We start from the raw sequence: 14,319 nt of genomic DNA on the forward strand, positions 1-14,319 counted from the left end.
AAAGATTCATGTAATATAGATAACATATATTGTCTTAATAGAAGTATTTTTTAAAAGCAGGAGTTGAAAATTAATTCTTCCTTGCCTTCCATTCAGAGTTCAGGATATGGTTTTCATGGCAAAAGTTGATACTGCATGTATCAACAAGACAATGAATATAGTTCCCTGTTTTGTTATTAGATTCTTGTGATGTGATGTCATCTGTTGCAGGGGCAAAAGAACTATGAACTCAGGTCCTGGAAGGTAGAAAGTCTTCAGTTTTTCTTTCCATATTATGGAAGATACATTTCAGTATGTCTATAATAAAATGAGAGATTTTTTAAACATCTTTTTAATTAGTTTTCTGAAATCAGCTGCATGGTTGGTAGCAGTTTTCACTGGGAGGCAGTCAGCCTCTTATGAGGCTACATCACAGCCCCTGGATACCACTGCTGATGTCTTAAAGTGCAAACCATGTTTGCTGCCCTCACCCTCTCCAAAGCCTGTCACCTTCATGTAGCTCCCAGCAAGTTAGAGGCTTGTGAAATGGCTGCTAAATCCAGAGTTCTGTATGGCAGCATAGTAATCTCAGCAGTTGGGATGATCCCACTTCTATATAAGGCTTTCATACCAGATGTGGCAGGAGTTGCCACTTCTGCGATAAAGCAGCATTGTAGTCTTGATTATGTAGTGAAGATAACAGGAACCTTGAGTTAATACTGGGAACTGGAATTCCCTAATGTTACCTTCTAATGCATAATGCATTCTATAAGCAGGACAGGGACAAGTTACTTGTGATTGAGAAAAGTGCATACGTAGCTTAAAAAAAATCTCATTTCTGTATAGCTATAATTACTGAAGCTTGGGTCCCTTTGGTCACAAAACACTGTTTCAAAACACTATTAAAATGTCAGGCAGTGATTGTTAGATATTTATCTTCTTTCATTTTTAAAACTGATTTCTACTACTGCAGCTGTCAAGACTTACTTCTGGCACTTGGCACACATAGTGCTTAAACCATAAACCTTTGAATCATTAGTAGAGATCGGTGAAAGTTTTTGCACAACTTTTTTTGGTGAAAAATGCAGATTCAGTGGCACAAACATTTTGCAAGGTTATGTCAATTTCATCAAATTGTTTCAATTGAAAAAATCTTTAAAAAATCCAGTAAAAATCAAAACATTTTGTTCTGACATTTTGTAAACTTTCCATTTTAGAATTTCATTTAATTTTATTTAACACCCTTCCCCCCAAACATCATTAAAAATATTTGAAATCTAAACAAAACATTTTATTTTGGTTGAAGGAAACATTTTATTTGACCCAAAACAAACATTTCTTTTTATTTTTTCAGAATTGCCAGTGAGCCGAAAAATCTGTTGTTCTCCCAGCCCTAATCAGTAGTTATGCTTTTGTAGCCTAAGTGAATGCAAGTAAGTTTATAAATGCTGTTTAAAGTCTGGAGTTCAGTAATACATTGTCCTCTGAAGAGACAGATGCCAGACTGCGTGGAAGTTGTAAACAATTGATTTTTTTCATATATTTTTAACTTACAGTATTTAAATAGTGCAGTTTAACAAGTACTTTTCCCATCATGAGGGACATATTCTACTTATATGGTTTCCCATCACCATAATATCTCAGCACCTGCAAATTATCTAAAATAGAAATAATCCCTCTTTTTGTGAGAGGTATGTTTTGTGGAGAGATTGTAGAGGCAATGTCCAGCTAGCTAGGGCCAGTCCTGTTGAGGGTTTTGAACACCATGGCAGACTATTAAGTGGATTTTGTATTGAGAGCAGTACTAGGGTGAGTGATGTTAAGTAGTCAAACTGTGGCATGTTGTACCAATTCAAACTTATTTGTTGTGTGGTGCTTTGATCCTAGACGAGTGAGTTGTAGTAACCAAAGTTACAGATCATATATGTGTGACTCACTATAGTAACATCCAGGGGATCTTCAGCAGTTGGGTATTGCTGCAGTGCAGGGGTGGTTGTGGCCATGCCTCTTATGTTGGGGACCAGACGGAAGGCTGTCTAGAGCTGGCTTTATGAGCTGTACAGCACCTGGGGATTTCCCCCATGATCCTCAGCTGGCTAGATCCACTGATTTTTATGGCCCCTTTGCACCAGCAAGTTGGCATTAATTGGATTAATTTTTGTCACTGTTTGTTTTTGTTTTTTTAATCATGATTTAAGTCAGCAAGGAGGAAACCTTGATTTAAATAATCTATTTTAATCCTGTTTCACATTTATATTTTCTTTATTTTCATAAAGAAAGGTTAAATCTCATTTGTTGGTATAACTGTGAAAACATGTTGATTTGCAACCAGATATAGTCTTTGCAGTAGATTTGGTACTACTTTTTGCTAACCAGAAGGATATGTTATATCTATACACTTTTTTAAGCAATTATATATTTTAATGTACATTCTGATTATTAATTTTTTACAAGCAGGGGCTACATTAGAAAATTGTGAATGAAGCACTTCTTATTTACAAAGTGATTTTTTTTTCATGCAGGATTTGTGTCAAGCTGCATCAAACGGAAATTAGAATTCAGCTAATGTATAACGCCAGCATTTTTTTAATTCGTTTAATAAAACTACCTAAATGTGCTGGGTACATAGGAAAAATAGGTTTATAAAAATTTTTTTTTTAAAACTGTTTTATTAAACCAAAGAAGCATTATGCATAGTTAGTGAATTGACAGATTGTTTCTGGTCACCCTGGACTAAACAGGTTAGGTACCTATCTCCCATTGAAATTAATGGGAGTTAGATTCCTTACCTGCTTCTGCACTTTTTGAAAATCCTACGAGGTTAGGCAGTTAAGTGCCTAATTACCTTTGTAAATCTTGTCCCATGTCTTTTGAGTTTTTAGAATTAGTAGATCTCGTCCTTTCCCACCTGATTTTGATTTAAAAATTGGAAGAGGAAATCAAGCTTTCTTGCTTTTTCAGCTCCCAGTTGGTTTCTTAACTTTGAATGAACTAGCACAAGTGAGGAAAATATTCTGTCTGTCCTACTTAGCTAAATTGAAACCACAAGTAATTATGGTAAAAGCTGTTCTGCACAATAGAAAATGTAAAGTGCTTACATTTGTAAAAATGTAAATGCCAGCGTTTGCTCCTTTGTAAAGAATGATGTTAGTATACTTAATGCAATATGTGGCATTTATAAAGCTTGAGTGAGCCTCAAAATTTAAACAATATTCCCCCCCCCCAATTCTGTATATAGTTTAAAAAGCAGCACCCTTTAATTCATTAAAATTTGAGGGCTCATTAATTCAGCATTTCTTATATAATATGCGAAACGGATAGATTCTAGTAAGTTTGGGCCTTGCTATAGATCTAAACAGGTTTATTTTAAAAAGAATAGTACAAAAATCTGATTTAAAAAAAATGGATTAATATTTACTTTATCTGTCCTGGCACAATAAGACTGGATAACTTGGTCCCATATCTTAATTCTTTACCTGTGTTACTGAACACCTGTTCCTCTTAACTTGGGCAGTGAAACTGTACTAATATTTCACTTCTGTTTATAGTCAATTTAGTCAGTTTAACTCTGGTCTTTTATCGGCAGCCATGTTAAAGGATACCATCCACTTAAAAGCTGGTCTTCTTTCTGAATATTTTTTATCTGCTAGTTACTGTGTAACAGCTCAGATTAATAACAAGTTTTTAACCTTTTCCAGTTTGTTTTGTTCACTTGCCAGGACTTGCAGCATAATAATTTTTCTCCTGAATAATCTGTTTTCTCCTGTGGTGGTGGGTGATGTGGCATGGGTTTGTTTTTTTGTTTGTTTGTTTTTTGTTTCTGGTGCCTTTCATATAGCAATGGGGAGAGAAATAGTCTTAGTGTGTTTGTAAACTCATAAATTAGCAAAGGGCCTGAGATATTAAATAACTCATTAAAAAATTAAAAATCAACCAGCCTGAACTCTGGTTGCTGCCCCATCACCAATACTGACTGGTGTACTTTACAAGGTTCTAATCATCTCACAGCTGGAAACATACAATAATTCTGTTTGCTAAGTGCTACAGCTGAATACCTTTACAAGTGTTCAATATCTATTTTTTCCCCTCCTTCTAGCTGGGAACTTCTGGGGTAGAACAATGTCTGCTGTCTCTAGCTCTACAGATCCAACTAGTTATGATGGGTTTGGACCATTTATGCCAGGTTTTGAAGTAATTCCGTACAATGACCTTCCAGCTCTTGAGGTATTTCACAATAACTTCCTCTAAAATATCATTCTTAATCTCTCCTTGTAGTGTAAATACTGATGCAAAGAAAGTGAACATGGTTTATCCTTGGAACAAATGTTTATAACTACAAAATATAACTTTTTGTACTTGTTTTGTATTTTTGCAGTTTTCATTTTAGAACCAAAAGGCAGAATTATACTACCTGCAGTAGATTGCACAATAGTAAAGTGCTCAGGACATGAGTGAAGAATACCATGTATATCTTGAACAGCAGAAGGAATTTGGATAGGCAGAATAAATACAATAACTAAAACCTTGATATTAGTCCCAATACCCTGACCTACTTTTCTGACAAACGGCTTTTCAATGGCTAAATGATTAGGCCTGACATTTGAATGTAAGTCACTTCCAGTAGCACCCCAAAAACGATGCTGGGGTGGTGTTTTACTTACCTAACTGAAGTGCCAACACCACTTTCTGCAACATTCCGGGTTTTCTTGAGGATTTCCCATCAAGCTACTGGCCAAGCATGTTGTTAGCCCAAATAAATAAGTGCATCTTAGTGCTAATAGGATGCTGGATTAGTAGCCTAGGAGACTGAAAGCTTCCGCTTAGCCATAGCATAAGTAAAGCTCAGTGGGAGTGCAAGCTCTACCATCTGCCTTTCTCATATACTTTAGCCATGATCTGGAGACAACTCTTGTAGGAGTGAGAGGTTAGTTCAGTCTCTGTGCCTACAAGGATGCCAGTGATTTGGAGAGGAGGTGGAGATTGAGGTGATAAAGATGTTTGTTTCTTAACTCTATTGAGACTACACACTTAATTCTTACAGAAACAAAGGTTTTTCAGTATTTTTAGTTGCCTTGAGGATAAGATTATTCAAAATTGGATCAGACTATCAACCTTCATGGTGGAAGCTCTGTATTTATCTGGTTTCAGTCAACTTCATTTAGGTTCTGAAGGTGTTTTGAGATGTGGTCTGTAACTTAGACCCATACTTATTCTGCCTGATAATAAACATACATTGGTTGTGTTATTAATGGGAGGCTCGGACTGTCTCTTTCTGGGTGACTGAGGTGCCAGCATCTCATACTAGCAGTTTTTGGGGTCTTTGCTTAAGAAAACTTCTCCTAATGCTGGCAAATCTTTCCAGTTCTAACCTTGTCTCTGCCTTTATGGGGGAAAGTTTATTGAGAAAGCTATAGCAAAACCCCTCTATGAATGCTTAGTCTCTGAATTTCCTCAAACTTTTAAGGTTGAATGTGTGTTGACATGTCTGCAGACCCTGCTATGAAATGATAAAGCTGAACTTGAATGGCTACATTCTTGTGAGGAGCTACTATTGTTCAATTGCTTTTCTCTCTCAAGAGTTCTCACAAGAGGTTAACCAAGTTAATACATTTAGCTGATTTGATAAGCTCCTTGTCTGTGTGCCCAACCTCTTTTAAGGCTTCTAATCTCTTATGCATGCAAACAGACTAATTTTTCGAGGTACATGATGATTGAAATCTAGCCTTTAGTCCTTCATGCCAATAAATGTTAAAATACCTTGTTAATGTGACCCAGCATGCTTATCTAAGGAATTTGGGGTTAGATTTAGGTTCTGTTACAGGGATTCATCTATTTCCATGATTAAACGTCAGTAAATGGATTTGTTTCCACTTTCCAATCCACATGTCCTTCATAGCGTGCACTTCAGGATCCAAATGTAGCAGCTTTCATGGTTGAACCAATTCAAGGTGAAGCAGGTGTGGTTGTCCCTGATGAAGGTTATCTATCAGGAGTGCGAGAGCTCTGCACAAAACACAATGTAAGTAATTCATTTTAGCTAAATAATTTAAAATACATCCTGCCAAAGTTGAGTAATTAACAGAATCGTGGCCTGTGAGGCCCTTGCAAATAATTGATTCATTTAAGTCAAATTAAATGTTGAGGCCTTGGTGTAGTGTTAAACCATTTGTTTTCTTCCAGTATAAATGAGACTAACTACAGTGCATTTTTCAGATTCTTCATGACAAGCCATTACAGTATTTTGGAGCAGCAGTGGTTAATACTTAGTTCTTTTGTTTCTCAGTAGTGTGTTATCTAATTATTAACTTCTTAAATTTCACAGTGATGGGAATCAAATTTGCGGGCTAGATCTAACATGATGTGTCTGGGTGAAATCAAGTGTGTCATGGCATTAACAGTAGTCAAGATGAAATGGAAATGTAAAGCATTTGAGTTTGTCCCTTTTTTAAATTAATTCTGTGCCTAGAGAGATATAGCTGCTGTTGAGGAATAATGCTAGCTAGCCAGAAGCTGTGTTCAGTCTCTTGATGCCAGAGGCATATCTCCTAATTCTCCATGCAATGGACAGGTTTCAAATAATGCAACTGACAATGTTAACTCTCACTAGGGCAAGCTACTCATAGCTGCATCCAACCCCAGAACTGCATTCAGTATAAACACAATGGGCCAGGCTAATCACTGGTGTCACTCTCTCAAATTAGTGGAATTGTCTGTTTATCTCCTCAGTTAATTGAGTCAGTGAGACAACTGCTGCCATTGCAGATCCTGCCATCCAGATAAGATCATGTAGCTAGTACTACTTTAGGTCCCTATAAAGCACTTAATTAACATTAATGTCCCACATGCCTCTGTTAGTGTCTTCTGCCTGACACTGATTGTCTTATGTTCTCCCTATTCAACTATTTTGTACGAAAATCCAAACAGTACATCCTCTTCATAGTGGAGTATTTGCTCCATAATCCCTCTCTTTTTAAAGTGAGGACAAATATAATAGCAGCAATTAGACTTTCCTGCATAATACACAATTATCTCCTTCTCCAGACATAGTCGATGCTTCTCTCTCCTTAGGTTGTCGTCGTCTTCCTCCCCCTCCATGGGCGTTTTCCATGTGGCAACGTGACTATAGGTTGCATCTTAGACTAAAGTAATTTAAGATTGTAGTGTTTGTAATGTATTTTATTACAAGACCAATAGACTTACTATCTAGGGTTGTCAAAAGTGCTCAGCATTAGCCTGCTTGTGCTCCCACTGCAGTCACTGAACTGACTTAAGTGAGAGTAGAGTTAGGCCAATGATGAGGGCTTTTGAAAATATGACCCCTTGTTATACTGCTATAACACCGGAAGTTCTATGTAAAATAATATGGAATGTGCTAAATGTAGAATAGAATTCTTGTCTGCCCCAAAGAAGTCTTAATGTAAAAATTACCGTATGACAAGTCGAGCAGTCATTACAGTCTGTGTGTCATGGAAACAATGGGTTTTCAGGAGTTTTATGGAGGAAAAAGAAGGGTGCTCAGTGTAGGTTAGTTGGCAGGTATTTCAGGTACTAGGGGTGACTTTGCTATGTTGTATGTTAACTTTCTGAAAGATCAGTATGTCCAAATCTTTATTCGATATCTCAGTAAACTGTCATCCATTGTTGAATTTTTGTAAAGGTTCTGTTTATTGCTGATGAAATACAGACCGGCTTAGCTAGAACTGGGAAAATGCTGGCTGTTGACCATGAAAATGTGAGACCTGACCTGGTGCTCCTTGGAAAGGCCCTTTCTGGTGGTGTATATCCTGTAAGTAGCAAAACACTGTTTCAGTTTAAACCAACAGCTCATATTGGCGAGACTATATTGTCACAAATTAAATGTAAAATTGATCTGATGTGTGGCATTCTTGGGGAAGGTGATGTATGTACATATAGGAATAACTACTTCCAGAATTGTGAGGTACTCTGAACCAGATACCCTAACTTGCTAGAAATACAAGTGAAATTCATGAAATACACAATTTGTTAGTTGCTTGTCCAACTGTTAGTATACTAAGAACTATATATTAATGATTGGACTAATGGTATGCCTGCCAAAAGAGCAGGACCCTTTGTTATCAACTTCCAAGCCAACCACTGAGACTACGGGTATGTCTACATCTACAATTTTGCAGCGCTGGTTGTTACAGCTGTATTAGTACAGCTGTATAGGGCCAGCGCTGCAGAGTGGCCACACTTACAGCAACCAGCGCTGCAAGTGGTGTTAGATGTGGCCACGCTGCAGCGCTGTTGCCCACCGCGGGGAAGGAGACCTGCTTGGAGGGGGGGTCGGGGAACGCCAGAGCACACCGCGGGGAAGGAGACCTGCTTGGAGGGGGGGTCGGGGAACGCCAGAGCACACCGCGGGGAAGGAGACCTGCTTGGAGGGGGGGTCGGGGAACGCCAGAGCACACCGCGGGGAAGGAGACCTGCTTGGAGGGGGGGTCGGGGAACGCCAGAGCACACCGCGGGGAAGGAGACCTGCTTGGAGGGGGGGTCGGGGAACGCCAGAGCACACCGCGGGGGAGGGAGACCTGCTTGGAGGGGGGGTCGGGGAACGCCAGAGCACACCGCGGGGAAGGAGACCTGCTTGGAGGGGGGGTCGGGGAACGCTAGAGCACACCGCGGGGAAGGAGACCTGTTTGGAGGGCAGTGGAGTTTGCTTGATTACCGGAGAGGCTTCCTCAGGTATGCTGGGATACCTGCTTATTCCACGGAGGTCAACAAAAACGCTGGTGTCTACACCTGATGACAGCGCTGGATCCTCTACACCCGAGGCACGACCGGGTGTACGGCCAGTGCTGCAAACAGGGAGTTGCAGTGCTGGTAATGCCCTGCAGGTGTGTACACATCCTAAGTTGCAGCGCTGTAACCCCCTCACCAGCGCTGCAACTTTGTAGTGTAGACAAGGCCTTTGTTTTTTGGAGGTTTCACTTCCATATTAGTATAAATGGTATGAACTATTCCAGTTCTTATGATGGTGATTTAAGGTATTGTGGTTCTGACATACTGCAGTACTTTGAATGTCACTTGTCTCGTTGAATGTTATCCTAACGAGCGGGAACAACTGTAACTATCAAATGTTAAGGGCAGAATTCCTCTCTGTGTCAAGTATCAGAGGGGTAGCCGTGTTAGTCTGGATCTGTAAAAGCAGCTAAGAGTCTTGTGGCACCTTATAGAGTAACAGACATTTTGGAGCATGAGCTTTCGTGAGTGAATACATGATGCATCCAACGAAGTGGGTATTCACCCACGAAAGCTCATGCTCCAAAACGTCTGTTAGTCTATAAGGTGCCACAGGGCTCTTTGCTGCTCTCTGTGTCAGAGTACCGATCGTTCTATGCTCCAGTTCTCATAGAGCTATTTCATTGCTGTTTCTGTGCTGAGCTGGATTAACTTTGAAAGCTGAAGAAAATTCTCACGCACACATTAAAATAGCTTCTGTTAAAGATTTGTTTCTGAGTGAGCATTAATCTTCATCTTTTTTCAGTTGTCCAGAATGCTCATGTGAACTGGCTTAAATGGCTCTAATGTAATGAAATTCCTGCTGAGTAGGAAAGCTACAACCAGTAATTGAGCATTACTGCTGACTGGAGCTGTATCTGAGCTGTTAATCAGAATACTGAATATTAAAATCCCCTCAAAATGGTAAACAATGTAAAATGCTTCTCATATCTACTAAGACAGTATACAGTACCTATGTAGTTAAGTGGTTTATATTTAGGCTTGGAAGAACTTGTTTTCTATTTTTTTTTTTAATAATTTCAGTGTTTATTTAAGCTTTTTTCAGTTTTTTATCTTTTTATTTTTAAATTTTCACAGTTGCAGGGAATTATGGGAGGATCAGACAATGGGGGAATTAGACGATTATTTAATAACAGTTGACATTGATTCATAAAGTTAAAGCTTTATAACTATTAAAACACAAATTGCCAGCATTATGTCAAAATATACAAAGTAAATATCCCTAACTTAAACTCTTGAGTTCTCAAGCTGAGTTCTTCTTTCTTTGCCTGTCTGTATATTTCTGTTGTCACTGAAAATACTGTTTCATCAGTTTGTGTATGCATGGTGAAATCAATGTTTACTAACATTTAGTGATATAAATCTAATCCTTCCAAACTTAGTTATATTGTGCCATATGACTGCTAGATAGCCTTTCCTTCTATATAGATCTGTGGATGTGGAATCTATGCAGGAATGTGGATGTTTGTAACAAACTATGCAGACTGAAAACTACCAATTTCTAGGTACTGAAGAAAGTCTGGTCTAAGCGTAAAGTTATTTTGATCATTACATATATGCATGTGAATTGGTGGACCTTCCCAATTTTTAGGTATCAGCAGTACTGTGTGATGATGAAATTATGCTGACCATTAAGCCAGGTGAACATGGATCTACGTATGGAGGAAATCCATTAGCCTGCCGTGTGGCTATATCAGCACTTGAGGTATGTAGGTTCTAGCTAAGATTTTGACATTCCAGGGACAATATTACATTTGTTTTGGTTGCTTATGTTTAAATGACACACTTTAGCAAAAGTTGATGTGTATAAACAATGGAGAATAATGACTTCAAAATTTTACTAAATAAATGACATTTCTAGTGGTGCTGTCCGTCAGAATTTTGTGTTTCGATAGGAGTGGAAAACTGATGGTAGCTTCTATAATTTGTATATATTGACTGTAACATTTCTAACTGTTATTTCAGAATGTGTTTTGTATCCTCTACTTTCTATTAATTTTACTGTTTTAAACTTCTTAAATAGTCCAGTATAAAAAAGTTGGAGATAACACTTTACATATTACCTTTGTCTAGTGGAAGACCAAATATTTCAATGGTATTATAGGGAGTTGTTAAAGTAACAACATTCTCCTATGCCATTTTTAATAAAAAAGCTTTTAAATTTTGTCATTTTATTATAGTGTGTAGAAGGATGTTAGTCTGTCATAATTTATTTACTCAAACATCTGTGGTGTCAGAGTTCAAAACAGATGCTGTTACAATATCATGTCAAGGAATCCATGCTTTAATAATTATTTAATGTAAGTTTTCCAGTAAATCATAAAGCTTTTTTTTTTTTTTAAAGTATTGTCCAGTATATAGATTCAGGCAAATTCTTGGATTAATAGATTGTGTCTTTGAAGAGTGTCCACCTGCTTGTGTGTGGTTTAAAAAAAACACGTGAAAGTAAAAGCACAAGAAGGCAGAGTTCAGATTAAAAATTCAGAGCAATTCAGAGCGTGAAGTATTAAGGACCCCTAGGTACAAGTAATCATCTTGGATGGTCAGCCTCCACCATGATTTTTCTAGCAGATACCATTGTTTGTACCCCAACACTAAGTGCTGTACTGGGTAATATATGTCATGTCTGTACATACCAGTATGGTGTAGTCCACCTTAGCAGAGAGACTGAAACAACCAAAAAGCCCTTCAGTTATCTTCAGCTTCACTTCTTTTTAGGTGATTGAAGAAGAAAGCTTAAGTGAAAATGCAGAAGCAATGGGCAGCCTATTAAGGAGTGAGCTCATGAAGACTCCATCAGACATTGTGACCTGTGTAAGAGGAAAAGGATTACTAAATGCTATTGTTATCCGTGAAACTAAAGGTAAGAAAACTCTCAACCAGCTGCAAAGCTGAAGTGAGTGACTTGCAGATATTGCGTGAAATGAAGGATGAATTAATTACGTCACCTTGGGTTTCAAATCATGGCTAACTCATCTTACTCTCCAGTGGCAGTGTGTCCAAACAACTGCGTGTTTCTGACAAGAGATACTTTTCCTTTCTAGTGTGTCTAATTTCAAGCAGAAAAAGCTGGTTAGTTTGTTACATCAACCTTTGTAAATTCCCACAAATATGACAAATGCTAAACTATCAAACCAGTGCTGGCAACAGACATCACGCATTTTCATCACTGTCAATAAACACCCTCCCAGCTAATTGCCCAAACAAAGCTGGATGGAACAGATGGAGATGTCTTTTGCACTGTGCCCTGAAAGTTTCCATCCCAGCCACACAGAGAGGGAATAGCTTCTAGAGTTGAAGGCACACTATTAGCACGCATTGCTGCTGTACTCCCAGGTTGTCAGTCCTGGAATAAAGAGGTAAAGTGTCACAGATGAGTACAATGAGGTATTGGGAGGGGAAGAGAGAACCCCTGAGAACATCAGTTTCCAGGGACTAACACCTTGAGTTGCACCTGAAAGTGCAGTATACAGAGTAGTGCTGTCATATACTCTCATTCATTTTTTCTGCTGGTTCTGGTCCTCTTGCTTTCTGTGGTAAAGTGCTGCAGAGAAATGCTGGAGTTACCTTGGTAGTTTTAAGACATTATGCACTGATTTAGGTATATCATATGCACCTTATTTGTAACCTCTGTTAAGCCTTCCTCTCTCTTTCTTTCTTCACTTGGTTTATAGGAGCATCTGGGCTCCTAAAAATTACAGTGATTGGGAAAGAGGGAAGGGTCTAGATGGACAGTAATCTCATCAGAGCAAGGGATGTGTGTTCTGTGGAGTACAGAACTTTTGGATGCGCCATCCCTGTCTGTTTTATATCTAGCTACTGTAGTCCAGAATAAATTGTATCTGATTTCTGAGTCAAGTTCTCAGCAGCAGAATAGCAGAAAACCTGTGCTGGAGACAAAATATGGATAGCCACGCACACATGGGACAGTGGCATAACATTTACCTGGGAAGTAGCTCATAAATGGATTGGCCACCTAAGATAAAGAACACTGCATATGTAATCTAATTACTGCCAGACAGCAAAGATGCTGCAATCTGGTACCACACACTACAGATTAACATGGTGACACTTGATATTCTGTAGCATAATTTTTTATTTATTTATTTTTTTTGCTTTAGACTATGATGCCTGGAAAGTGTGTCTGCGGCTTCGTGATAATGGACTTCTCGCCAAACCGACACATGGTGACATCATCAGGCTGGCACCTCCGCTTGTGATCAAGGAGGATGAAATCAGAGAGTGCATTGAAATCATTCATAAAACCATTCTGTCTTTCTGAAGACATGTTGTTTCAGCACATCATCTTGGGTCAACTAGCAGATGCAGTTGAAAGATGTGCTATAAAGACCCCACTCTCAAAGCAAACATCCACTCCTATATGTTTTAAAGGACTTATACTTCTAAAACTTAGTTATGTTTAGGTACTTAAATTATAATGGATTAGAAGAATGTAAATCATGACTCTGAAGTTTCCAATCTGTTGTGACTATTTGCAAATGAAAAAGTGAAGCTATTCAACCAATAATGTACTGTATGCTTTAAGTTAAATGTCTTGAGAGGAGCCTGTATGCAGACATCTGTTAAATTGCTAAAGGTCTCAGCCAAAGTTGAATGTGTAATTTACGCATATTTTAATAATAAACATTACCCTTTCGTATAACTGCACAAAGGTTTGTATTTGGCATTTTATCTCACTTGGTGCTGTACATGTAGGGCTGAATCTCTTGCTGTGGACGCTGCTGGTTGTCATGCCAAGAAATCCTGGCTCCCATCCTCAAAGCATCAAGAATGGAACAATGTTTTTGTTCTTCTTTTGCAATTATAAAAAGGCATCTAACTGTAAAGGTTTGATAAACTGGATGTTCTACTGATAAATGTGTCACAGACCAGCTTATACTCTGTATGTAAAATCTCTTGAATGTATGACAATAATAGTAATTGTTTTCAAGAATGTGATCAGTGTTCTATTTTGCAGATTGTGAAACTAATCTTTGTACAGATCTTGGTTTGCCATTCTAAAACTGTTCTCCTTCTATAATTTGATGTTTATTTACATTACAGTATATACATCTTGTATTAAGAAATGTCCATGTTCAATTAAAACTGTCAATGCATTAAAAAAGGATTAGCCTAACTTGAACCTGACAAGAGCTTTTCTTCATAGCTATGGCCAAGTGGCTCCTTGGTATTAATGAACATCCCATCTGTTTGCAGCCACCTTAACATTGGAGGTTTCTGCTTTATTTTCCTTCAGGACTAGTGCTTTTAAACCCTTCCTGCCTTTTGGAAATTGCTGAGTATAGTACTAAACAGGTACATGCGATGGTCACTGCTAATCTTTCACTAGAATACTCCTTCGAGTGCTTGTTCATGTCAATTCTGAGCTATGTGCATGACAGCTGGAAGATTTTTCCCCTAGCAGTATCCGTAGGTGACCCCTGGAGTTGCGCCTCCATGGCACCCAATATAGGGCCCTGCCGAACCAACCCCCCTCAGTTCCTTCTTACTGCTGATGATGGCTAGCTGGAACTTTCCTCGCTCTTGCTTTTGCAAGTGCATTTAGCAGTGTCCCAC

At 38.5% G+C, this 14,319-nt stretch overlaps 1 protein-coding gene across 2 annotated transcripts in view; it reads left to right on the top strand.

Moving 5' to 3' along the window:
• Positions 1-13,879, top strand: part of OAT (ornithine aminotransferase) — a 28,650-nt gene extending 14,771 nt beyond the window's left edge. Inside the window, exons 2-8 of one of the 2 annotated variants that reach the window (XM_050959544.1) lie at positions 1,334-1,412; positions 4,076-4,203; positions 5,876-5,998; positions 7,637-7,765; positions 10,334-10,447; positions 11,461-11,605; positions 12,864-13,879. In XM_050959544.1, the coding sequence (XP_050815501.1) occupies positions 4,099-4,203; positions 5,876-5,998; positions 7,637-7,765; positions 10,334-10,447; positions 11,461-11,605; positions 12,864-13,024 (777 nt within the window). In that variant the 5' untranslated portion in view covers positions 1,334-1,412; positions 4,076-4,098 and the 3' untranslated portion in view covers positions 13,025-13,879. The remainder of the gene's footprint in view (positions 1-1,333; positions 1,413-4,075; positions 4,204-5,875; positions 5,999-7,636; positions 7,766-10,333; positions 10,448-11,460; positions 11,606-12,863) is intronic. The other variant, XM_050959543.1, reaches the window with a different exon arrangement.
• Positions 13,880-14,319: the final 440 nt, after the last annotated feature.

Source organism: Gopherus flavomarginatus, chromosome 6 (genome assembly GCF_025201925.1).
Source record: "Gopherus flavomarginatus isolate rGopFla2 chromosome 6, rGopFla2.mat.asm, whole genome shotgun sequence".
In the NCBI taxonomy this organism is placed as follows: domain Eukaryota; kingdom Metazoa; phylum Chordata; order Testudines; family Testudinidae; genus Gopherus; species Gopherus flavomarginatus.